Genomic DNA, 25,977 nt, shown 5'->3' on the forward strand with positions numbered 1-25,977 from the left:
GCCGATTATTTTACTCGGGGTAAAATGTAGTCTATGTGTTAATCTCGGTTATAAACTATCCACCAAAATATTAGGCCGGGGAAAAGTCTTTTCGCATTATAGTATGTATGAACTTGTAATAAAATCTTTTCTCTACACAAAAAAGCTCGATATTTGTGTACCTCACGAGCTCACTGAAAGAAGCCTAATGTACCGTGTACATATTTGTGATTCTTGAAGCCAAAGAGATGTTATTACAAGTTCATACATACTATAATGCGAAAAGACTTTTTCCCCGACATAATACATAAAATCACGCCTTTTGCCATAAGGGTAGACAGAGACCAAAGAGCGTTATTTGATGCTGTTCTGAAAAACTTTTCTTGCCTCATTCACATTCATACATCTTGTCATACATGTATGTACTTACTCGTAAACTGTCTGTCTGCCAAATTTAATCAAAATTTGTTGTCTAATTTTTGCATGAAAAAGAAACAAACATACAGACATACCTACATACGTCCATCCTCTCAAACTTTCGCATAAATTTATACTATTTGTAAGAATAATATATGTAGTCTTATTGGCCATTATGGGACGGGTTTTGTACAAAACCCATACAGCCAGTTCTAACCCTTAATGTAAATTTGACTCAGAAGTTGATAATATGTATGTGTAAGTTGAAGGGGTGAAATGAAATTGTAGGTTTGCTGAAAAGGCTAGAAAGGTTATCTAAAGTACATTTATGTATTTTTGGTTTAAATAAAACCAAAATACATTGGTTTCAGATCCTATTGGTAAAGCAGCACTTCTCAAAAATCCTTTTTTTTTTAAATCTTAACGCAATAACACATTGAACTTTACTAAAACCAAATGTCTAGAGCGCATCACTTTACCAAAATAATTTATAAAAAATTCTATAATATTATTGCGCTAAACTATACTAAACCCAAAATAACTTAAACCTGACCTAACTTAAACTCAGCAGTAAAAAACGACCAGTCTTTCAACCATAACCCCGAATTCAACCCTCGACATACAAAATTGGGGTTGATAAAACAATATAAAGTTTCGTTTAGGAAGCGGTCGGCACCCTTGCACTGGCCCTACTGTTTCCTGTCGAAAGAGAAGCCCTACGCGTGCTTTTAATATCCTGACATATTAAAATGTGACGTAATTTTTGTATAAGATTGAATTAAACGTGTATATTCTGGCTTCGTTGGGTTGTTAAAAGGGATATAGCAGTTTCTGAGATACTGGCACGCAGACAGTTTCTTAAATTTAAAGCATTTGTGTCGGAGCTCGCAAACTATTGGTCGCGGGTTCGAATTCTCTCATCTAGTTTTTGGCTAGAGTAGAAGGAAACTTTTTCTTACTGTTGTGAGCAATTGGTAGACTATATCCAAAGAAAATCATAGGTTACATTATTGTACCTTTATTTTGTTTTTATTTGCAGTTAATAGGGGTTAATAATGAGGGATATATAAATATTAGTATAACATATTTCAAAACAATATGTTACAATTAGCAACAAATGCTGCCAACACAAAACAACGTAACATAAAGCAACACAAAAAAAATCTACAACAAAAGAAAGCTCACCCTTGCATCTTACTTCACATCCTTAAGAAAAAAAAAACCTTTCCAAAGGCCATTGACCCCGGAAGATAGTGCGTGGCACGCGCCACAGGTGTTCGCTCGATAATATCGATTTACAACACAATCGATAGTGACGTCATAAGATGGCGGCTGCGCGCGCAGCTGTCATATGCTAATGCGATAGGGTCGGAAAATAGGGGTTATGAACAATATCAGTATGGAGACACGCAAATGTGTTTTTTTGGTGTTTTATTATTAGTTTTTTACGGCACGTGGTGGTCTTTGAAATGGAACGTGTTATCTCTTAAATTAAATAAAAATGAATATGTAACATGTAATAAAAGTAATTATTCTATGTTATTTTGTAGAGAAAAAGAGTCGCAGTTTTTGAGATTTTGTGAATCATATCGATTTATTTCTTGATCCTGAATATATCTACAAATTTATGTCTAGTTTAAATTTATTGATCTTCCATGTCTTAACTCCTCAGAATGGTTCATATTGATGTTACCGATCATTACCGTATCGATTTTACTCAATCAATAAATCGATTTTATTGATCGGTATCGACCGTTACTCACAGATCGATGACAATGGTTTGCCAATTGATAATACAAACGAAAGTTGACATCGATTTATGGATTTAATTTTGATGTAGGGTCCTATAAAGTGCCTGTGTGGCGCAGTGGTTTAGGTTACCACGCCGCTACCATTGCGTCGAGAGGTCGTAGGTTCGATTCCCACACGGAACAATTATTTATGCTAGCCACAAATAGTTGCTTCGGGTCTGGTTTTACGTTGTGTCCGTTGTTTGTATGTTTGTAAAAGTCTCCGCGACACAAGAGCAATTCTTAGTGCGGGAGTTGTCTTTTAAAAGAAAAGAAAAGATGTCGTATTATTCTTCATTCATTTCAATGTTGTATTTTTTTCCACTAAAAGCCTTTCCCTCATTCCGAGAGGAGACCCTTGCCCAGCAGTAGGACAGTAGCTACATATATTTCTTTTCAGGCTACAGTTCTGTGTTGTACCTAAAAGTAACAGTTTGTAGATAAACTGTGTGGTTAATGGGCGTAGGTATGGTTGTGGTAGTGACGTAACGCTAGTGCTGGCAGGACGTGGCATGGGGGCTGCGTGAGTTGATAGTGATGTGACACTGTAGCTGTGTCGATATCGAACAGTTATACCGACAGAAACAGAAATAATATGGCAATGAGTGTGACATTTTGAAAGTGTCAGTTTTGTTTCCGATTTTTTATAGCGGCAACGTGATAATAGTAAATTGTATTTGTGATGTTCTTATTTATATATTGCCAAATATATTAGAGTTAATTTTGATTTTATGATTAAAAATAATATTTTCTAAATTAATTAAATGCAGTTGGGCTAGGCACGTTTTCGGTCAACAGCGATGCGTACGAATTCATCAACGCCTAGTAGAAGTATTTCTTTAAAATCTTATAATTGTAAATATGTTTTTTTAATTATTCATTATTAGTCATAGTTTACGTTGTTTGCTTTATATAAAAATAATAAATAACTCCGTAATAAAGTAAAATACGAAATCTTTAGACATTGAAATTGACATATTCTTCATAAAGTGTACATCAAATTAAACATGGACAGCAGTCACCGACTCAATACCCCAATGACACTACCATACCACCACTAACCACTAACCATACGATAGATAGATAGACTACTTCTCATTAAGGGCTATTGCCATCGACATCGAGTTTCATCCCCTCACTATCATCCCTTTGTCACGAGCCAGGTGTCGAGCGGGGTCATTTCGAGCAACTGTTTACTGTGTGTGTGTGTGTGTGTGTCGTCTGCGACAGTTAAATACACATGTTTTTTCTCTAACTAGGCGTATCTCGTTACTGCTCATATTTTATAACTCCTGCATTCTGGTTTGCTTGCAAAATGTGTTTTTTTTTTTTACAAAATATAGTTACAAAAAATGGTTTTATTTGTGAGTAAAATGGGATGAAATATTGTTTGTCCTTTTTGATGTTGGTTTTGGAAATATTGGTACAATAGGTTAAGTATTATATGGTACTAGCTGACCCGCGCAACTTCGCTTGCGTCACTTAAGAGAATGAGTCAAAATTTTCCCCGTTTTTGTAACATTTTTCGTTGCTACTCCGCTTCTAATGACTGTAGCGTGATGTTATTTAGCCTAAAGCCTTCCTCGATAATTGGGCTATCTAACACTGAAAGATTTTTTCAAATCGGACTTACCCCGCAGATACACGGTGTGATATTATATATTTTATTCAGGTTTATCGTCAAAATAAGCATGAATATATTTAAGAACTCAATCACGCATCCCGCCACATCGATTGATCAGATTAAACGAACAAAATTGACTAGAATTACATTGTTCCGAAGGAAACGGGAGAATTGAGTTTTGTAGGCGGAGTTGCGGGAAAATTATAGCTAGCAAACTTATAAGTATCATGAAATATTACTTTATTTATGTATTCATAGTCAAAGCACGCCTTTAGCTAATCGCGCTCATTGGTCGGTAAACTATCTGTGGGTTAAGCAAACCTTGGCGCGGTCGTTCCATAGATGGTTGACTGCATAGTCATATTAAAATATTTGTTAATATTAGTCCCGAGTTTGGAAATGTGCTTTAATGTGTAAACTTTGAAAAATGCAAAATGCGTTTTTATGTACTTCTGCCTACACCTTCGGGTAACAGGCATGATATTATGTATGTATGTAACTAGAGAATATTTCTAGCCAATATTTAATAAAATATGAAGCAAACTGTAGGAAATAAACAGTGACAAGTACTACAATATCCGGGCTGTATTGCTGAAACTTGTTCAGACAAATTGCATAGAGACATGCTCTCTTTTGAAGGAAACATCGCGAGGTAACTCGTGTGTATGAGATTTTATTTATTATATTTTTAGGTACAAATGTGCTTTAAATAAACCTATATAATTGAATACTATGGGTACTTATATTATAAATGCAAGAGTCTGTTTGTCTGTGTCGTTTTTATGGCTGAACTGTTGAAAGTTTTGGTACGAATATTGGTTAATAGTCAAAGTATGGATTATGAATAAAATGAATTTTGAGATTAAGTTCTTATTCATGCCCGAGTGTAAAGATAATGCTTTGATAAGCATTACTCTATTTTTTTTAAGCATAAAAATAAAAGATCATAACCGAATTGAAAACTTCTTCTTTTATAGAGTGGATTAATTAATTAGATTGCATACAAAGACACGATACCTAAAATATGTAATTGTAAAATTAAATTTGGCATGCGTCTACAGTAATGCAAATGATTAAAACCAGTTTCATTTAGACAACTCGTTTCAAAACATATGTATCTCTTATTTATACTAAATTCTGGTTTCAACCCCAAACTCATACTCAAAAACTGTAATACAAAATTATGGCTAACAGGTTTACAGTTGATAGTGGAACAAGTTTGTATTCAATTGCAAATAAATATTTTTTATTCGAGAGCTTTTTACAATACTCGCGTACAAACAGTACAATGTAAGTCAAAGCATTGTCATATGATTTGAAGAGCCCTTTCAATGCTCAATGAAGGCATGAAACGTGTTTTAAATCACAATAACTAGACTAAAGGTCCTTAGTTCATATTAAACCTTTAAAAATTGTCGTCACTTTATACTAGTCGCCAATGATTTGCAATTTCTGACGAATTTCAACCGAAATACTCCCGTTCCTTCGTCTAAATGATACAAAATAATATTTGAAGCTTTGTAGCGTTAATTATTTCCCAGTTGGAAGTTCCACCATGAGGTGAGCCTGGCTAGCAAGTAGCCAAGTGACAGCAATGCTCGAAAGAGGGCACACCATTCACCAAAACAACCCTCTACCATCGAAATATACATTTTACTCCACCTACATTGCGGCAGCAAAAGTAGAGTCTATAAGCACTTGTAATGATGAACCAGCAATGGTCACAAAACAATTCGTTCTATTAGAGAGACGGACTGTACAACGCCCTAGGGTAGGTTAAGGGTGCATTGTATACAGCTAACGTCAGATAGCCTGACAAAGTACCAGAAATTACGCAAAATCCAACTCTATGTCTGCTATCTAGGGTAGGATTTCGAGTATTTAGGGGGACAGATAGGTTGTTTGAAACGAGGGTGAAGAAACAGGGGTGTTTGCAGGCGGCGGGGCGCGGGGCTCGAGGGGAGGGCAGGGTGCGTCGCGCAGGCGTGCTCCAGTCGCCCGCGCGACCCCGCAGCCGCCGGCCGCGCGCCATGGACGAGGCACGAGCGCGCGACCGCGCACCACTCACAGTCATAGTCGCCCCCAGCAACGCTTCACCTCCCCGGCTATCACCTGCCGACCTGCTGCCCGACGGCGACGCCGCCTTCCACCCGCTGTCCGCAGTCAACGGGCGGCTCACCCCGCCTGGGCTCGAGCCAGCCTCGTACGCAACGCTTACGCCGTTGCTCCCCTTGCCTCCTATAAGTACAGTCTCGGACAAGTTCGCGTACCACGCCGGTGGCACGTTCACTGTCATCCAGCAGCAGCAGTCGTACGCGTCGTTGTCGCCGGCCAACTACAATGAGCCGTTGTCGCCACAGTCTGCGTACAGTAGGCGGAGCGCGTCGCCGGGATCCTTCGAGAGGAGGTCACCGTCGCCGCCGCTGCCGAGCCCCGGGCTAGACCTCAACGCCGCACTCCTCGCGAGGGAGGAGCAGCAAGCGGCGCAACAAGCCCAAACGGACACAGAAGAAATAAATACCAAAGAATTAGCCCAAAGGATAAGTGGAGAGTTGAAGAGGTACTCGATCCCGCAGGCGATATTTGCTCAGAGGGTGCTATGTCGATCGCAAGGGACGCTCAGTGATCTGCTTAGAAATCCAAAACCATGGTCGAAGCTCAAGTCGGGGAGGGAAACCTTCAGGCGGATGTGGAAGTGGCTGCAGGAGCCGGAGTTCCAGAGGATGTCGGCGCTAAGACTAGCAGGTATGTGGCGCATGAACTAGATGTTTATACATTTAGAAGCTTTTGGTCTTGGTTAGTTTACAGGTAAGTTTCAGGATATTTAGACAAGAATTCTTCATATTTGGACCACGTGGTTCTTCTTTTTCATCGAAAACTGAATCATTACACCTTTTCGTGTTTATTGTTTAGACAGACTTTCCTAATTGGATAAAGAAATAGTCCAATTGGAATAAAAACAATCTAAAACATCACTGAAAGGTTCCCAAGGTATAGAAAGTAAAAATTTCTAATCAAAATTAATGAATAACCGGCTATACTATACATTGTGGAAATGTATTTAATTCATAGCGTTTGCAATTTGACCGAGCCGCGCTTCATTCAGCCTATTTTGCATAATTTGGCCTGACCTCGATTAACACGTGGATTTGAGCTTTTATTAAATTTTATACTTAATTACTTTTTGTATGTATACTTATGGTATATAAATATCTACGAAAAATATAACAAACTGAATAATACGCACTTAATAATGTGATAACTATCTTAAAAGCTAAATTGTTATTAGGTATTTTCCAATTAGAAAAAAAAAAATTTTTTATATATAAACAGATACAGGATGCTGATTTTGATCCAAATTAAGTTGATGTTATTATTAAACAACAACAAAAAGAACGAAAATTATCATACTATTTTAATACTCAAACTAAGGTTATTTACTATAACTACAACAAAATTACCTACCAGACATATAATTTTCTTAATCAACTATCTGTATATTAAAACAAAACCTATTCACCAAACTTCTTCATTTAACCTGAAAAGCCTAAACAATAACCCAAAAAAATGCAATTAAGCATCCGAATAAGGTTTCGATATACGAAGCTACAACAATTAGCACCTCCCACCCCTCTCTTCTCCCTCCCCCTCCGTCGCCATACGTCGTGTATGTGTGTATTAAACATTGTATTAGTGTGCATTATGAAGCGTGTCGCGTCTCTGATTGGTCGGTTCATTGGATGTTTTATACTACTATTTTGTTTGTGTGTGTGAGTAAGGTGTGTGTGTGTTTGTGTGTCTGGTTTTGATTCTATGCGTATTTATTGCCATCTTTTCGAAATGCTATTTAAGAGTTCTGAATTCATGAAATGAATTTAAATGGCTTTGATGAGGTTTTTCAAATTGTGTCTTATATTAGACAATGGTCATCGTTCATGTAACTTGAAGCTTTATAAAATAACATCTGAAAACATGCTTGTATACTACGTAGCGACAGACATGGTATTCCCAACAATAAACAAATTGTAAAAAAATCATTTTTCCTGTTTGTTCCAGAAACCATTCTCAATCTATTTTATTTCCAAAATTTATCTTTAAGCATCAGAACAAATAAGTACTTAAATAACTTTCGAAGAAGCTCTTCTAGTGTTTATGAAAACGTGCTAAGGTATGCAAAATGGTTGCCATATTTTCTTTTAAGATTTTGTCTCTAAAACTAATGTACTCCATTCCATTGACTCAAACCAGCATTTCAGTTCAGATTCAACCAGTAATTCTTCAGCATGGCGATTAAAAAGAGTGGCCAGGAGTTTCTTGCCAGCTCTTCTCATTGGCCCTACCTTCCGAACTGGCGGTAAATTCACTCTCTGTATTTGATTATCATAAGTGGCAGCATTTGACCTATATGAAAAAAAATAGTTGATTTTGATTTCATTTTCATAAATTACTCAAGATTGCCTTCCAATCCTGCAATCAGTCACTGGTCCATTCCAGGAGTAACCTAGACTATGAATATAATATTTAAACTCAGACGCTCAATCTCTTTACATATTTATAGCAAGCAATAGTTACCAGACCCATAGTATAGGGTCCCATAACCTTTATGTAAGTGTACCCTAACTTTTATGGGTGTCATGGGAACCGCCGCCTGACATACATACATGGGAAATCACATGTTTTTATGGTGTCAGTGTTTTTGGTATTAAATTGGTGAATAAATGAAATTTAGATGTTATTCTGTGAACTTTTTGGAGGACATCTCAGACTTTCAGAGGATTATATGTGGTAGTATTGCATTTTTTTAGAGAAATGTGATGTGAACAGTAGAAAAGGTATCAAGGTGTGGTACACTAGCTGACTGGATATACCAGGTTTCAGTCCGTACATATTTCATCTTTTTAGAACGCACTTAACAACGGTTATCTCTATATTCAGCCGCCTCAGGTTTAACTGAAAAAATGTAACCCATGTCTGATCGTGGGTCTTTCATTATCTTTATATTAAATTTTATCAAAATCAAATATATTTTTAAGATCAGTAGGCTAAAAATATCAAAGAAAACATCCCAGATTTTGAAAGCAACTAATTTCTTAAAATGTCTCCAAAGTCCAGTGTTAAAACTACTGTTGATTTGCAGTAAAAAGATCTCAATCCAATTACCGTGTGTGCATGTTTTTGGGTCATGCCCCACCGTACACTTAAAGGTGAAAGGTTGTGTATATGTACATATCCACAGTCTTTATTGTACAAGCATTGCATATCACAAGGCGGAATATTCGTAATAGCAGCTCAATTCTCTAACGTGCTTTATATATGGTATTAGTCTTACTATGTTATAAGAGTTAGGGGATGCATGATAGGAGCTTCGTCCCAGAGCCTTTCCATTTACGCGCCAGATGGTTGGCAACCGGGTGACTTTTTAGTGGAAAATACACCACATACCCCAACATTTCTACCTTAAGAAAGTTGGACATCCGAAGGGATTTCTCACCCCGAAAAAAAAAGGAGCTTCGGCGCACCTTGGAAGCAGCTAGGTTCGGTAACGCAGAATCTAGGCTGACTGTTCCTCTCACCACAATGTTACTTTCAAACACTAGGTAAAACATCCAGCTTCTACCTCCAGATACCAGTGACACGCCTCCGAGATAGGAGTTACAAATAACAAAATTGACTTCAAATGTAGGCGAAGTTTTGATACGCCTATGTCTTCTTTCAAGGGTGTAACAAGTAAAAGTTACGCTATATCAATGTGTCTTGAAAAACAAACTAAGCGCCAGTTTCAAGACGAAAAAGTGACGAATAACCTATACTTCTACTCAGCGGTAGAACACCTAAACAGATTAAAAAAAAGAAAAACAGCCTATTTGGTAGATAAGGTAACAGAAAACGTATAAAAAAAAAGCTATCTAAACTGTCTGATAACTTAACTAAACCATTATTCGGATGTAGTAAAACGTAGCCTAAATGTAAAAAGTCCAACAAAAACTAGTATCAAAAGTTGACTTCCCTTTCTAACCCTTCGTAACCCGGGCAAGTGAGGCGGGTTATCGATAAAAACGCATAGGGTTTACAAACAACGTCAGCTGGTATCGATTGTGCGCTCGATGCGGCGGGTCATAGGCGCGGTCGATGCACGTCACTAGTCCACAAGCTACGACGCACAAGAGCGGATAATAAAATGTCAGGACTTCTTGGCTTAGACTTTTTTATGGGATAATATAATTATTATTTGGAAGGTGTAGTAAGACATATCACATAAGCTACGTAGCTTACCAGGGTTTACCAAAAAATACATATTTTGATTGTTATTTTTTGCTTCAGTTTGTTTCTTAACCGTGTATAAATATGTGTTTTTTAGCTTGGCCTATTTCGAAAATGCTGGAAATTTGTCTGCTTAGAAAAGGAAGAGTAAAACCAAGAGGGAAATGAAATTTAAAGAGTTTCAAAAGCAGTCATAAACAAAATAGTATTCGTAAAATAACGTTCATTATTCGCGTTAAATTGAAATAGCAAAAAGAAAATTATTATTTTGCGGGAAAAAAGTAAAATAACTGGAAAAACTATCAGACATGTTATTTAAAGAAAACAGTTTTCAGAGATTATTAATAAAATAGTGTAAATAAAGTATTTTCCCATAGGGACGTGTAACAGTTGTCAGCTGTTATCGATTGTAAGCTGGATGCTCGGTCGCCGCGCGGTCGATCTCGTACGTCACTAAATACGGACGCCATGATGTTGGTTCTCGTAGGACAAGCGGGACGAAATATGGAATTGTTTAATTTAAATGTTGTTTATCTTATAGTTATATATATTATAGAGGCGTAGATAAAATTGTTTATTAGGAAAATAAAAAGTATAGGTAACTAACTATACTTAAGATAAAACCTAGTAATTTTTAGGTTAGTTTGATGAAGATTCTGGCTTTGAGCTGATGTCAATAACACATTACTAGCAAAAATATTATTAATCATGTTAAAAATAAATTTCGAGTTCTGTATCAATTTAGTTAGAGTAATAATTGACTCTTATGATTATCGTAGTAGCAGTAAATTGTAGTCATAAAGGTTTAATTAGTTTCTAAAATTAACTCCTCAGAAAAAAGAAAGTGACTAATGACTAATGGACACATTAAATCCTGCCCGTCTTTAAGATCAAATACTTTAAATTTTCCTATAGGTTGTTTTTTTTCAATATGTATGTTATATTTAAACGATCCGTCAATATTTAACGTACATAAAAAATCTTGACTTTATTATCTAGTCCAAATATCCTTTATATGATGCACAAACAACTCCTAAGAAGTATGCAGCAACAAATCAATAGAAATGAAACAAAACAGTGATGTCAAGCGCGTCAGCTGGTATCGATTGCGCGCTCGATGCGGGTCGCGAGGCGGGTCACAGGACTCGAGCGGTCGATGGAAGACGTCACTAGTTAGGGACCACCACGCGATCTCTCCTGTCGGGAATAGGGGAGTAAATAACTTAGTTTAAAAACTTGTTATTTGAATTTAATTATTTTCTAAATCATCAATATTGTGGAATATGTCATTGTCGTACTTTAACTGTTTGTCTGTATGAAATGCTTTATTGGTCATTTTGTTACCGATTTTCATGAAGATAGTTGAAAACCTACAGTCATTTCATTAATACTTCTAGAATACTTTTTTTCGAATATACTTTTTTCCTGAATTTCACCTAGTTTGTCCATAATATTGTTTTAATACAGGTGCTGCAAAGATATAATACACAGGATTTTTTTTATTTGTGTTCGAAGATGTTAGTATTTTTGGACTAGGGAACTAGACTGTTTGTCAACATGTAGGCAAAAATTATCTCTCATCAGAAAATATGTCACGAAAAATGTCCTTAATTTTCCATACACCACAGTGTCTCTACACACTACGCAGCACGTGCAAGCTCCCGCCCCGTTCGATATACATTGCGTTTCACTGAGTCAGTACACGAGTGCACGCTGGTGCACTCGCGTACATTGCTCGTTTAGTGTGCTGACACTAAACGAGCAATGTACCGGTGGCAGCTGTTGTACTCATGATTAATGAGATCGTACTTCGAAGTGCAGGGGTTCTAGAGAGCGAAGAATTTTAGTAAAATATTTGCTAGAAAAAACCTTGCTCTTTCTTTTTCAAAAGAAAGCTATAACCGTACTTTTCGTACTAGTTCCATATTTTCTTTACTTATATTACACAATTACGTTTTTACGGCTTTACTGCTGAATCAATTATGATAAAAAATAGCATAATTGTATGGTTTTTTAGCCTTATATATACAATCACGTCACTCTGTTATAAAAATGATATTTGTAAGCAGGTATGGATTATATAGTTTCGGGTTTATTCATGAAACTTATACAATAAAAAATTGTACAGTATGTTTATTTTTGTATTAATAGATAGGAATAAGGAATGATTAGTTAGCCAAGAAGCCTTTGTAAAACAAACTCCATGTTTTAATCCAAGAGTCGTTGTCTTTTCAACTGTGGGAGTATTGAAGTTATTATTTTACATATTATTAAGAGAGAAGCTTATGTTTCCCAGTTATGAACCCCACATAAATACCGAAATAAAATAACTAAATCTATTTTTCTAAAACAATGTTGGTGTCAAAGTAATAGAAATTCTTTCTCGAACTTTCGCAAAAATCTGCCACCTAATAGCCGGATCTGTGAAGTCCTTGAGGATGTGACGTCACACTTAATTCCCTATTTCCTTAGCCATGACGCATTATTTACTGTGGAACTTTTCCCTTCAAAGATATTTCTATTCGATACTAGTTTTTTCGTAGATATTCTTTGATGGTCTGTAGCTTGATTCTCTACCACTATCGACTACCGACAACTGGCTAACTATCGAGAAATCTTATATGAAAATCTGATCAGCGCCTCTGACGGGCGTCGTAGGAACTATTTTGGCAGTAAGATAAAAACTATCGATACTCGACAGTACCGTCAGTAAAGAATCGCTCTACTGATTATTATTTGTCGTACAAGACAACCAATGATTTTTCAAACTTATGTGTTTTAGAATTAATCATCACTTCCTCTAATTATGAAAGAATGAGTTCTTGAAGGGATGCAACCCGCTCTTGGCTAGTGTAGTGGACTCAAGGCCTACCACTCATTCCGGAAGGAGAATCTTGCTCAGCGGGGCAGTGATGATTTATTTAATAGAAAATAGATCATAATTATTATCTATAGCTGACCCGCGCAACTTCGCTTGCGTCACATAAGAGAGAATGGGTTAAAAATTTCCCCGTTTATGTAACATTTCTTACTGGTACTCTGCTCCTATTGGTCTTAGCGTGATGATATATAGCCTATAGCCTTCCTCGATAAATGGGCTATCTAACACTGAAAGATTTTTTTAAATCGGACCAGTAGTTCCTGAGATTAGCGCGTTCAAACAAACAAACAAACAAACAAACAAACAAACAAACAAACAAACAAACAAACAAACTCTTCAGCTTTATAATACTAGTATAGATTAGTATAACATTCGTTAAGCAATGGCAAAGACCACATTTTCTGGGCTTTACTTTTGCTAATAGTACTTTATACTGTTAGATATCATAAAAAGTTAATCTTATACACTTTCTTGAATATCTTTCAGCATTAAAGATGTTAGGAATAAGTCCACCACATTGGTTTACTCATTGGTCACTACTGTACCCTTTCTTAGTATAAAATTGGTAAATATTAAATCCACCACACCAAATGCGAATTTCCTCAAACTTTGATATAATAATCATCATTTTTAGACATTTTAAACCCGTTGAAAGTGGGTGACTCACACTAGCTATAGCCTTCCAAATTACAGTGCCCTCAATAAACGTAACGACTGGTGGGTACCAAGCCAGCTGATACTATTCTCTTCATATTATAACCTTACAAATGTATTTAAAATTATAATTTCTAATCATAAAATGGGAAAGTCTATCTGTTCGATGGTTAAAACACAAAAAAAACATATGAAATTTAGACGTAAGATTGTTGAAGACCCGGAATTAGAAAAAGGCATTTTTTTTCTAAAATTAACCCTTAAGCGTATGAAATGGGGGATGGAAGACCGTTATATTTAGGTTAGAAAGTCCATTATCACGTCTACCATCAGTAATCCTGAAAGAATTTCCTGAAAAAAGGTGCCTAAAAACGCCTGAGTGGTACCGCAAACGAGGCTATGCCGCGATGTTACACCCCCACCCCTCGTGACGTCAGCCCTCCCCGTCATATCGATCCAGTGAGGGGGAGGGCACGCCGCCGGCTGCTATACATACCTATATGAGAGTTTCTTGGTCATTTTTACCTTTATAATAACGTTTAGGATGGCTCTCATGTGTGTTTATTGCTAGGCATCGTTTTTTTTGGTTTTCTTGTAGGTTTATGGACTTTTGAAGCTTGAAGATGAATTTTTGTTTTGCCGGTATTTCTTTATGAAGAACGCAGTTTAATAAAGCCCTTGTCAAAGTTATTTATGCTGTGAGTTTGGAGATACAAGGCCGAAGAACTGCTAGATTTGTTACTCTAGACTTTTTATAACGTTTATAGGACACCTTAGCTTCTTACTAGTATGGAGCTAATACTAACTGTTTTAATCCGCCATTTTTTCTTCTATTTTCATCATGCAATTGCTTCATTCTTATATTTATTTATTTATTTATTAATAGTCACGCCAACAGTATACATATACAACTTTGTAAGATACAATATGATATTCAGTATGTAGTTCTTATATGCATACCAATGTTTTCGAATTTACTAGTCGAATTCATTTTTGGTTTATTGAATTCTTCGATACAGTTCATACTATATAAATATAATTTCATATTATAGGGTTAATAGTTTCAATAATTCCATAAATGTAGCACCTCAACTAAGTTGAAAACTTTGATCCTAAAGGGACTCTTGTAAAGGTTATCAAGAGGTCTATTTCCAACGATACGACTATTTGCTAAGAACTTCAACAGTTAGGTAATAAATCAACTAGTCTAGTTTAATTTCCTGTTTTCCTTGCTTCAGAGGTAACTATGATTTTCCCTCTGAATTGGATTTTAGATAGCGTCACGCTATATGCTATATTTAGAACATAAATGGAGGGACACATAAATTTGCGATAATTCTCGGCTTATTTTTGTTGTAACTTTATCCACGTGTCATGGTATCTTTGGGTAAAGTAATTATATCCATACTAATATTATAAAGAGGAAAAAGTATGTAAGTGTGTTTGTAGCGAATGTGTAAACAAGCTATAAACTATATGGGAGCTAAGTTTTATCAGAAATCATTCAGAACTTTCTGGGTGGCGGAGTAACAGATGTCTGTCTATACACATTTAATTAGTCAAAAAAGGGTTGATTTAAGTAAAACAAAAGCTGTAGGTTTAACTAAGCTCAAATAATAGTTTTTATTGTCTTGACTAAGGAGTTGAAGTTTTATAATTATTTCCAGATTCGGTTTATACGCAAACAACTTGATTTGACTACTACATACATATTACTCATACTACGCAAAAATAAGTATTTCTTTCCCCCTATCATCCGGTCGGTCCCCTTCAAACCTATACTTCCATACTCAAGTACACTTCATCCCGGTAGATGGCACTACATGTATCCAACGATATGAACTAGGTGACAGGTGCTGCCATCTATCAGCGGGAGACCGTTTTAATAACGCTACGTTGCTTTGAGAGGCTTGTGTTTATGAAATGGGAACTCATAAAGTCTTGTGGAAGAGACAGTGTTATATTGTTTTATTAATTTCAAGTTAGGATTTGTAATCTCAAAATATTTTGAAATGTAATGTATCGTAATTGTGGTTGTTAGTGTGACTTCGAAATATGCCTAAGATAGACTAACAAGTTGAAACATAGACATTTTTCTTTTTCTATCTACTGAATATTTTAAATAAAACCGTAGCATTTATCGACATGTAGAACATAACCAAGTTTAATACAGTGTCAAAGAAGAATATGTATTTTATATATGCTGCACAAAAGCGTAACAAGCGTATGTGCAATAATTATGTCTATTTTTCATTGAAAACCCATCGCGTGCTAACTCTCCTACTGACCTAAATACATTCAAAACTAAATAGACTCCAACAAGTCTCGCCCTATTTATTACCAATCCCTTTCACTCCAATACCGTCTAAGACTATCTAGTTCCAAACAAAATACGGCTGAAGTTGCATTTTTATCGATTTCCACTACTTTCGCTTTCTTGGTGCAGGTTTTATGTCAGCAATCGTTTCTGTTTACATACATAATAAAACCTCTTTCGTTTAGGGGTAGGTAGATCTGATGACTGACAATATATACACTTATATACTTTTCTTGCACTTCTTTGAAAGAAACAAAAGTCTCTCGAAAATAAGCAATTGTTAAGTACAACCTAGGTTTATGTTTATCTATACTTAACTAATCTAAATATTTAGTAGCTTGTTATAACTGACATATTATTCTTAAATATTTAGTTATCTATTTTCAAACACAATTTTTTTTCAACTAAAAGGCCATAGCAAACAGAATTCACATAACTTTAAATTTGCAGATACGCCAAGTCAGCATCAAACGATAAAAGGCGACAATGTAAACAACATGCCTCAGCAACCTTACTGCCAGCCCCGGGAGTACCAGGGTGCTCCGGCCGCGCCCCCGGGGGCCATGTACCCCGGGCCTTCGCCCCCCTGGGACGCGCCTTACGAACCAGCTGGGGACGTTTCTTGCTTGTGAGTCCCTCCCTCTCTTGATATCTCTCCTGGTTACCATCAAGTCCCAATCACCTTCTGTCTACTCCTGTAATTTTTGATTACTTTCTTTAGTTTATTTTTTCTATGTTTTCTTCTCCATTTTGCGTAAAAAGCGCTTCCAAATAAATGTTAATGATTTGCCGATTATCGATTTGGTGTGAGTATAAATACTCTCTTATTTTATCTGGATGATTTCCTCTACAATATTGATGCAGTAATCTATCATTTCCTTGTTTTCTTTTTTGATTACCATATCTATTTCAGTTATGTTTCTAGTAATAATTTATTTGGGCGATATAATCGTTGTTTCATAATTACAAAGTTATTTTATCTCCACGATTTACAGTGCGATAGGATTTTATTTTAAGCCACCCCTACCCTTGTCCGACCCCGCCCCCTACCCGTGGCTGCGTAGCAGTGGACTTGGTTCTCATAGGTATTATAAACATGTAAATAGCTTGTCGCAAAGGTAAAACTATGTTATATTATAGATTACACAAATACTAATGATGTTTTGGTTCACAGAACTTTGTGACAAGTCGACTTAGATTGAGAGGATATTGTCTGAATGGATATTTTTGTTTTCTGTCGATCAAATGTGTAAAATGTATAGAGATTTTGCTCATAGATGTTATTTTTTTCTGACTAGGCAGTATCCTTGCTTTTGTTCGCTTTGTATGGCAACGATACTGTCTACTGATTGTTTTAGATAATGTTTTTTGAAACATTATTTTTTAGCTGTAGGTAAGTGTTATTTTGTTAGCTTGAAGAGGCCAAGGTGAATGTTAGACTGCTACCGCGCCCCGATCCCTCCCTTTTTGTTTTCCTCCGCGCCCGGGCTGCAATAGTTTTTCATTATATGATTTTATAGGTGCCTGCGAGATTTCAGAACCCTTTGTTAATGTTGTTTACATTGTCGCCAGGTATGCGTTTTTATATAATACGTTTGATGTATAGATTATTTTTCGATATGATGGAATTGTTTCTTACAAAACAAGTTCAAAAATTTTTAATGTCCTCTAAAATTGGTTTTATAATTCCATCATATCAAATCATAGAATAATAGAAAAAACAAATGACATTAAAAGCCTAATTAGATTTCATTTTATGTGTAGAAATATGAGCAAAGTTCGATCATTGTAATAGCTTTAGCGTTATACCTAGAAAGGAATCTTGTAAAATTAAAATCTATTTTAGCACTAAATGAAATCTAAGTTAAGGCTTCAACAGGTCCCATGTTGGGCGCCAAGATAAAACAAAACAATCTGTTCAAAAGAAAATAACAATTTCAAATGATTTTCCATACATTAAATTGCTTTTACAGATACTATTGTAAAGAAAAAAGACAGAATTTTAGCATTTTAGTGATTAATTTTTATTTTTTATAAACAATAGCGGTGTAAAAGCTATTCCGTGTAGTAATATATGTTTAGAGCATGTTTGTTGTCTAGATGAAGAGCTTGATAGAAAACGGTCAAGCGCGAATAGACGATAACAGGTACAATCAACACCAAATACTGAAAAACTAATTCAAATTTTCAGAATCTACTTAAGCATACCTAAGTCGCTCAAAGGATGTTTGTTAGTTTTTTTTTCAATTTTGAGGCTTTCGATGAGCTGTCTATGTATGCTAAAGTGATCGTTCTTGAAAATTTGGTTGGTTTCCGAATTTGTGTGTTGATTGTGAATATTGATGATTTTGCCAAATGTAATTAATTGGTTTTGTGTTTTTTTGTTACAGCGGCCCAGATCCCTCAGAGAGGCAGTAAGTATTTATGTTTTTTAAAATTAATATCTATGTAGTAGCTGACAGTCTTTTCTTAAACAGTCATTGTTTGCAGTAATATAACATACAAAGTAATTTAATACGAGAAAAACATTCATAAAGTCTTCAAAATTGGTCTCCTGTTTAGAGTATTTAAAAGATATTGATGTATTCTTTACATTTAATAAAGTCTGAGAGGTAAAAATATAACTATTACAATCGGATTTTATAATAATTAAGACGATGTCAAATACATATTAGAACGTTTATATGAGATTTTGTATTTGATGTCATATCTATACGTAGCTCAGTTTCCTATCTGTCACGTTAGGGTATATTATAACTGTATTTAATGGTAGAAATGATGGAAATCACTTGAAGCGTAGGTTGTGTGTTTGCAGGCTGCAAGCGCAAGGAGGAAATGGGCTCGGATACCATGCCTTCCCCGAAGAAACCGCGTTTGGTTTTCACAGACCTCCAGCGGCGTACTCTACAGGCTATTTTTAAGGTAAATAACTCTTTATTGTTATGTAAAATTTATTCGTTATAACATTTTTTTCTGTAATTGCCACAATGATTCACACTTCACACAAATATTTGTTCTGAACCTAACTTATGACTAAAGAAAAGCGTTGACAACATTATGCTACAGTTCTGCTAGATGTATTTAGATATAATTTCAGGAGCACGTTGTATAGAATTTAGAAGCTCATAGCTTGTTTGCGATTAATACGAATAATACATACATTTTATGACTAGCCTTCTAACATTCTTAAATTAATAGTGTTATATGAATTAAGAATTAGGAATTTGGTAGAATTAGCTTTGGTTCTTCAAGAAATTAACAACCTATTAAAAATGTAAAATTGAGTTACTTTCTGAAATTTTTAAGCTTTCATTAAAGAAATCTTAATAAAAATTCCAGGAAACAAAACGACCATCAAAAGAAATGCAAGTAACAATAGCGCGGCAGCTCGGTCTAGAGCCGACAACAGTTGGCAACTTCTTCATGAACGCCAGAAGACGGTCCATGGACAAATGGAAAGATGACGACGCACCGACCACGGAACTTGAGCAGTGCGAGGCCCATGACCTTGATGCGGTCCCGAGCCTCGACTCCGCGGAGTCCGAGGAAGACCATGATGACCACGACGATCATCTCTTGTGACGCCGTATACCTCAGCAGCAGCTTTTAGTGCTCTGAGAATCGACAGTCGTGGGCTCTGAATGTACAATCTCGGTAATATTACCACCTCCGAAATTGTAAGTTTAATGGACACTTTTAATATTAATATTCTGTTTATTGTGTGCCTGTACCGATCAGTGAGTTGCTTCTACAGGAACGTGCTCATTCGTATCCACATTTATGTATGTATGATCTTGATTGTGTAAATGTTTCAAGATTTAATGAAAGTTCTTGTAGTACGTTATGTAGTTGTCATTAATTCGGAGCCCACCGAAGTGAGTAACAAATGTGTACAGTTAAAATAACGTGATTAGTGCGACGCCGCGATTAGGTAATGTTTAGTTGTTAGCCGCTGGGATTATTATATATGTTTGAACCAATAGATTTGTCCAAAACTGAATTTTGATCGATTTGAAAGCAGTTTTGATTCTTGATTCTCTCAGAGAAAGCGTTGAATTTGTATGTCTGATTCGGTGAATGAATGAAAAGTCGGTCGGAATTTTTGGTGTTGATTCATCTATTGATTCAAATACAATGTCATGTCCCAGATTGATCTCTTATATCAAACGTTACTAGTCAAACGTGAACTAAAATAGTGACTTTTAGTTTTTATTTTAGAACGACAATATGTATTTTTTAGCGTAACTCAATCGCTTTGGATTTGACTGTCTGAATAATTCAATTTATTTATTAAGTGAATCTTCTCTGAAAATAACTTCTTTTACCATTTAGAGTGCAATAATATAAACTTCAAATACATATTTTTATTTTGAATACAAATAATTTTATTTTTCTTAGTTAGGTATATAATTGGCATCTAATCCAAAGTTGATTGTTATTAGGTAATTCTAAACGTCGTCAGTTCGGATGTTTTTAATTAGAAAAAATATCCGATGAAATCGGATCGTCTTGATTTTATTTGCGAATACATTACATGATTTTATTTTTCGAATCTAAGTAATACAGATTTTACTAGTAACCTTTCTCTCTTTGCAAAGTCATCTGTTTGAAATTCTTGAAGATTTGCAGTTTTAGATACTACATCTAATGCAATGGTTTGTTGCGCAAGTCAAATTTTGTGTAAATTTTATCCTATTCGAGAATTGCCCAGACATTTATTTTTGCAGTTTTCACCGTACTTTCAGTTAGTTCTAATAGTTATTTACTTTTAATGATTATAAAGTTGCGATGATATTTTTGTGCAAAAATCATGTGATGTATCGCCCCCTAGTCAAAACATTTCGTAGTCATTCCATTTAATTTAGTAACGGCTGATAAAACATAAAAGCAAATTTGTGCGTGATATTAACTAGTTATAACTTAGATATAAAAAGGTATTTATTTAAGAAAACCGCTTCAATCTAAGTCTAGTCTGAGTTGTGCAAGTAGCTAATGAAATGCTTCGGATTGCGCAATAGGTTTGTGTTGCATTGTACAAGCGAATATTATACTTAGCAATGTGAAAATTGTATTGTGCAATAATAGGATAGTACACATTTTATGTATTGATGAATTATATATTATTTGTATTGAAAAAGTTCAATTTCTGTAGGCTTATTTATTTCCCTTCTAAAATTCAAACTACAACCGATAAGTATTATTGCAATGAAAGAAAATTATGCACGAAATTGATTTTATTTACATACTTAATATTTGACGATTATAAACTTTCGCTAGTACAACGCAATAAAAACCCAAGGGAGTTATTTTTATTAAGAATACCAGAAAGTATCTAGTTAAAACAAATATCTAAGTTAACACTAAGTATAGTTTATTTATTAATTTATTTATTTTTGTAACCGATTGCTAGTCTACCTTGTATTATTCACCAAAGAATTTTTAAGTGCAATTCGTTAAAGTAAGTTTTCAAAGGTTTTTCTGCTTTTTGTACTATGGCGGCTGTTTGAGTTTTGATTGGGGAAAATTACCGAGAAAGTTGCGTTATTTTATTGTTGTATAAGTGGGCAATAAGGCATATATTTGCAGGAGTTACTGTATGTAAGGTAAGCGTTAAAAACACTCGATAATTTTTCCTTTTCTGGACGCGAAAAGTCGCTTTAAAAGTTTGAAGATTTGTGACTTTTAGCTTCAAGATTTGTAACAATTACATTATAATTATGATTGATAGACTAACATACTTCATTTTATTAAAAATGTTGGTTAGAAATCTAATAAAATGATTTGACGTTCGCCATACTTGGGACAACTAATTCAAATCATTTTACGCAAGTCACTTGCGCAATATTAAACCAAAATTTCGCAACTAAAAGTCGCTAGTCTATTTAATTCTGTAAATACAATAGTAATACAACTAGTCTATATAATTTAAGATTCATAAAACTGTTTCTTTAGTCGAAACTTTATAAAATCCATATCGGAAGACCATCTTCCCTCGTAGTGAGATCTAGTCACAACTTATGAAAATGAATGACATTGTAGTTATTAATGATTCCACATGAATTTAATGCAATAATTTAATGTTAAAACACTGTCTGTATAATATAAAACACATGATGTAAAAAATACAATTTTATATGAGCTAATGTTGAGTTAAAATGCCACGACATTTATTTCAAACAAATATTAATGACTATAGTTTATTTATTCTGACTGTATAGTTCAACAACTTAGTAGTGTCTTGTGCGCAAGTTCTGCATTAGTCGGAGCCCTCTGCATAAGGCCCTCTATTATGTTGTCAGACTATATCAAACTCATTTCAAAGCTGTTAAAACCATAAAGATAATGTTGCTACGAAAGTAATTTTAGTATTGCCATGCAAAAATATTATTTCGAAATATAAATTAAATTAGCTTATTTTCCAAAACAGGGATTCATACTTGATGCTTTTAGTTAGATACAATTGATGAGATATCTTGCTATTGGTGGTGTTGCCAGCAATATAAATATATTGCCCAGTATTTGGCAACACATTGTTGCTGGTTTTATATGTATGATAAACATACAAATATGTAGTCGTTCTACTGTTTGTATAAATAATACTAATTAAATTAATTACATGTTCAAACTGACTTATTTTCCTTGGCGATAGTTTTTTAACAGCAAAACCTATTGAAAAATTGAATTAGAATCTTATTTTGGGTCTTTCAATACTGATAAATAAGGTTTTTCTTTATGAACATTTCCGAATACACATTCCAAAAAAATGTAACATTGTCATTTTTTTAAATTCTTAAGTTAATCGTCATGAAAAAGTACTCTTATATCTTCATTTGTAATAAATTAACCCGGATAAGTGTCGAATAACCTGTCCACCTGAAAAACTATACAGTACTTATTTCGAAGTGGTGAAACTGAGATGATAATAAAATTAAAGTTGTTACTGAAAATGCAAGCAAATATGTTCACCTTTGTTCTAATGTTGAATGCTTAACAATATTATTATAACGTCAAACTTACCAATGTATTACAAAATACCTAATTGTTTGTGTATTTAAAGACTTGCACTGTAAACTTGCTAGTTGCGAATTATCTAAAAAGGCAGATTTTATGATCAGATATTCGTTCTAAGTCTAATTTTGAGATTTTTGATAGAATTTTCATATTATTATTTGAATAATATGAAAGTTTACGAAATCTTTGTTCGATCGCCGACCCGCTACTACTAGCCGACGTTTTAATATCAGTATCTAATTTAAAAGCTGTTTTTAAAATTTTAAACTTTCGCGTTGCATGTTTGATTTATAATAGAATACGAGAATCAACGCGAACATACATTTTACCTTAGAATGCTTGACGTTTCGGCGCAGGTTACATTGGCCGTGTTTGCAGACTGACTGAATCAGCGATGATAGGACTGTATAGACGGAGTCAGACAATCCAAACTAAAATGCGTCTACGTGTTAATTCCCGTATTATATTAAATAAAGAACCTTCTCTACATGTCGGCGAAATTACTTTAGAAATAAATAACCGCCAACATCACATCGCCGACTTGTGTCAGCGAGTCAGCGAGTGCGTAGACTCCTTAGACATAGCCCATGGCATTCTTTAAACTCGAATATCAAAAGTGTCAAAATTATTCTTCGAATAGTTATCTGAACAGAAAAATCAAGCCTAAATACTTCGCTGCAAGTAAAAAGTCTTTGTAAAAGAAAACATTTCAAATTGCGCACAATGTTTAAAAAAGCATATAATTTTTGTAACAGAAATAAATTCGTTTTGTAACTATCGCTTGAATGTGTTGAGATGGTGAGACAAATACAAAAATACAAATATTTTTGTGTATGTATAGTAATATAGTGCGCTTTCTGATGTACATAGTTGGTGATTACATGTAAGATTATATGTACATTTTACAAAGATGTTTTCGTATTATTTATTTACCCCATTAATTAAATAAATAACCATCAGTCTAGCCGTTCTTCCAACTATGCTGGAGTCGGCAGTCTTACTTGGTGCAGCTGAATACTAGTGATTTACATGGAGCGACTGCCTATAGGACCTCTACAACCCAGTTACCTGATAAATAAATAATAATAAATGAATATCGTCGGACAATTCCACACTAAGCAAAGCTTGTACTATGGTAACCAAATAACTGATATACAAACTTATATACTTCTAAATACATACTCATATAGATACATTAGCAACCAGGCTAAGGATAAATACTCGTCCAAACAATTCAAGCGTCTAAGCTCATGGATAACCATTCACAGTTTTTTTAATCCTTTACTATTCACTTTTGGGCAAGGTTAGGTCTTAAGTCCACCACGCTGGCCAAGTGCAGCTTGGGGACTTTGCATACTGTCCTCGAGAAATTTTAAGCCTGCAAGGTTTCATCACGATGTTTTTTTTCACCGTTAGAGCGAGTGACAATTGTTTCTAATACACACATAACTTTAAAAAATCATTGGTATTTTGCCACTGCTTCTGACCGTTGAGTACTTGCGTGAGAGGTGCCAACTTATACCACAGTGTGAATAAGTAACAGTATGTTAAAGCAGTGATAGCTTTAACATACTGTTACTTATTCACACTGTGTTGGTATGGTTGTGAAATGGCACAACGTCATATGACGTCCTCCCGATTGTCATATTTATTACAGTGGAACGTCTTTGGGCGTCTATTTTAAGGGCAAATTCCTATGGCGCATCTACTTAGCGCCACAACACGAGCAATTTTTAAAACCACAACCGCAGCATGTCCAAAAAAGTAAGCATCGTTCTATCGTTGTACGCACACAAAGTTGCAACGTCTGACGTCGCGCCATTTCATAATTATGTTTACACGACGTTGCTCACGCGAACGTGTTAACACGTATTCCTTCTATTATCTTCACTATCATATAAATCATAACATTTCAATAGTCAGTTAGCAAGTCTAGATAGTCAGGACATGTCAGCAGTCCGGCCGAGTTGGCACTCTGCCCGCAGCAGTCTTCCTCATGATATGATGTACAGTTAATGTGCCACTAAAATAGACATATTTCTTAAACAATATTAATGGATTCGTCTTTGTTTTGTACTACTTACTTAAAAGCTCAATGCCCTGGTTAGTTTTGTTTTGTTTAGGTTGGCGCGGGAGCTTCAGTTTTCTTTAGAACCCTATAGAAGTTATCAATAGGAATGTTGTTGTTTGTATGTCGTATGGTTAGAGTTCAACCTGGTGTCAAAGTTGTTCAAGCCGCCCGAGAGGCCTTTGACGTGGCTTAACGACATCTTAGTAGACAACAGCCGGGACCGACTTTTTACGTGCCCTCCAAAGCACGGAGACGCCCAGCTCAAATACCACTATGCGGTCACCCATCTATGGAATAACCGCGCCGAAGGTTGCACCCATGTTGGTCCCATATAAGAGGGCATGATTTTTGCCACATGCCCAGACCCATTACTATACTTACAGAACCTAATCAAAATAATATGAAAACTTAAAACTAATTTTGCAGTATTTACATGAAAGAGTTACAGATGCATAAACAAACCCTTGAATTTATAATTTAGTAGGTCAGAATATTTCAAATTTCAGCCGAAAATAATCAATATCAGTACAAATGTAAAGCGGTGATAGGAATCAAAGTAATCTTGTCAAAGGGCCGGCTTAAGACGACACCTCGACTTAAGGCTTTACCGGATTATATGGAGGCTTCTGCGGCTACCGATAGAAGTTGATAGGAAAACGCAAGTAAGATGGAATTTAAATTAAAATGGTTATTAAACACCCACAAAACGTTGCTTTTCGATATTTGGATTTATTCCGATAATCTTTATATATATAATTCTTCTGTACGTGTTTATGTCACTGAACTTCTCTTAAACGAATGGACCGATTTTGATTTTATTATATTTATAATCGAAATTTTTTGTGTGTGTTCAAGGGGATCTGAGAATGGTTTAGATTAACAATTTTAGAAAAATGTAGTCTGTGTGGGTTGAAACATTATAACTTATCAGCGTCCAAATATCTGTTATATCTTCGAGGCAAATCACTGAAC

At 35.1% G+C, this 25,977-nt stretch overlaps 1 protein-coding gene across 3 annotated transcripts; it reads left to right on the top strand.

Annotated features, from left to right (window-relative positions):
- The first annotated feature begins 5,792 nt into the window (after window positions 1–5,792).
- Window positions 5,793–23,845, top strand: onecut (homeobox protein onecut). Of its 3 annotated transcripts, none has more exons than XM_076131190.1 (5): window positions 5,809–6,555; window positions 16,374–16,382; window positions 18,314–18,337; window positions 18,724–18,845; window positions 19,263–23,845. In XM_076131190.1, the coding sequence occupies exons 1-5, from the start codon at window positions 5,841–5,843 to the stop codon at window positions 19,503–19,505; spliced, it is 1,113 nt and encodes a 370-aa protein (XP_075987305.1). In that variant the 5' UTR covers window positions 5,809–5,840; the 3' UTR covers window positions 19,506–23,845. The 3 variants fall into 3 exon arrangements, with proteins under 3 accessions (XP_075987308.1, XP_075987305.1, XP_075987307.1); XM_076131192.1 differs by having other exon boundaries at window positions 18,739–18,845; XM_076131193.1 differs by lacking the exon at window positions 16,374–16,382 and having other exon boundaries at window positions 5,793–6,555; window positions 18,739–18,845.
- The last annotated feature ends 2,132 nt before the right edge of the window (window positions 23,846–25,977 follow it).

This window comes from Anticarsia gemmatalis, chromosome 25, assembly GCF_050436995.1.
Source record: "Anticarsia gemmatalis isolate Benzon Research Colony breed Stoneville strain chromosome 25, ilAntGemm2 primary, whole genome shotgun sequence".
Taxonomy (NCBI): Eukaryota; Metazoa; Arthropoda; class Insecta; order Lepidoptera; family Erebidae; genus Anticarsia; species Anticarsia gemmatalis.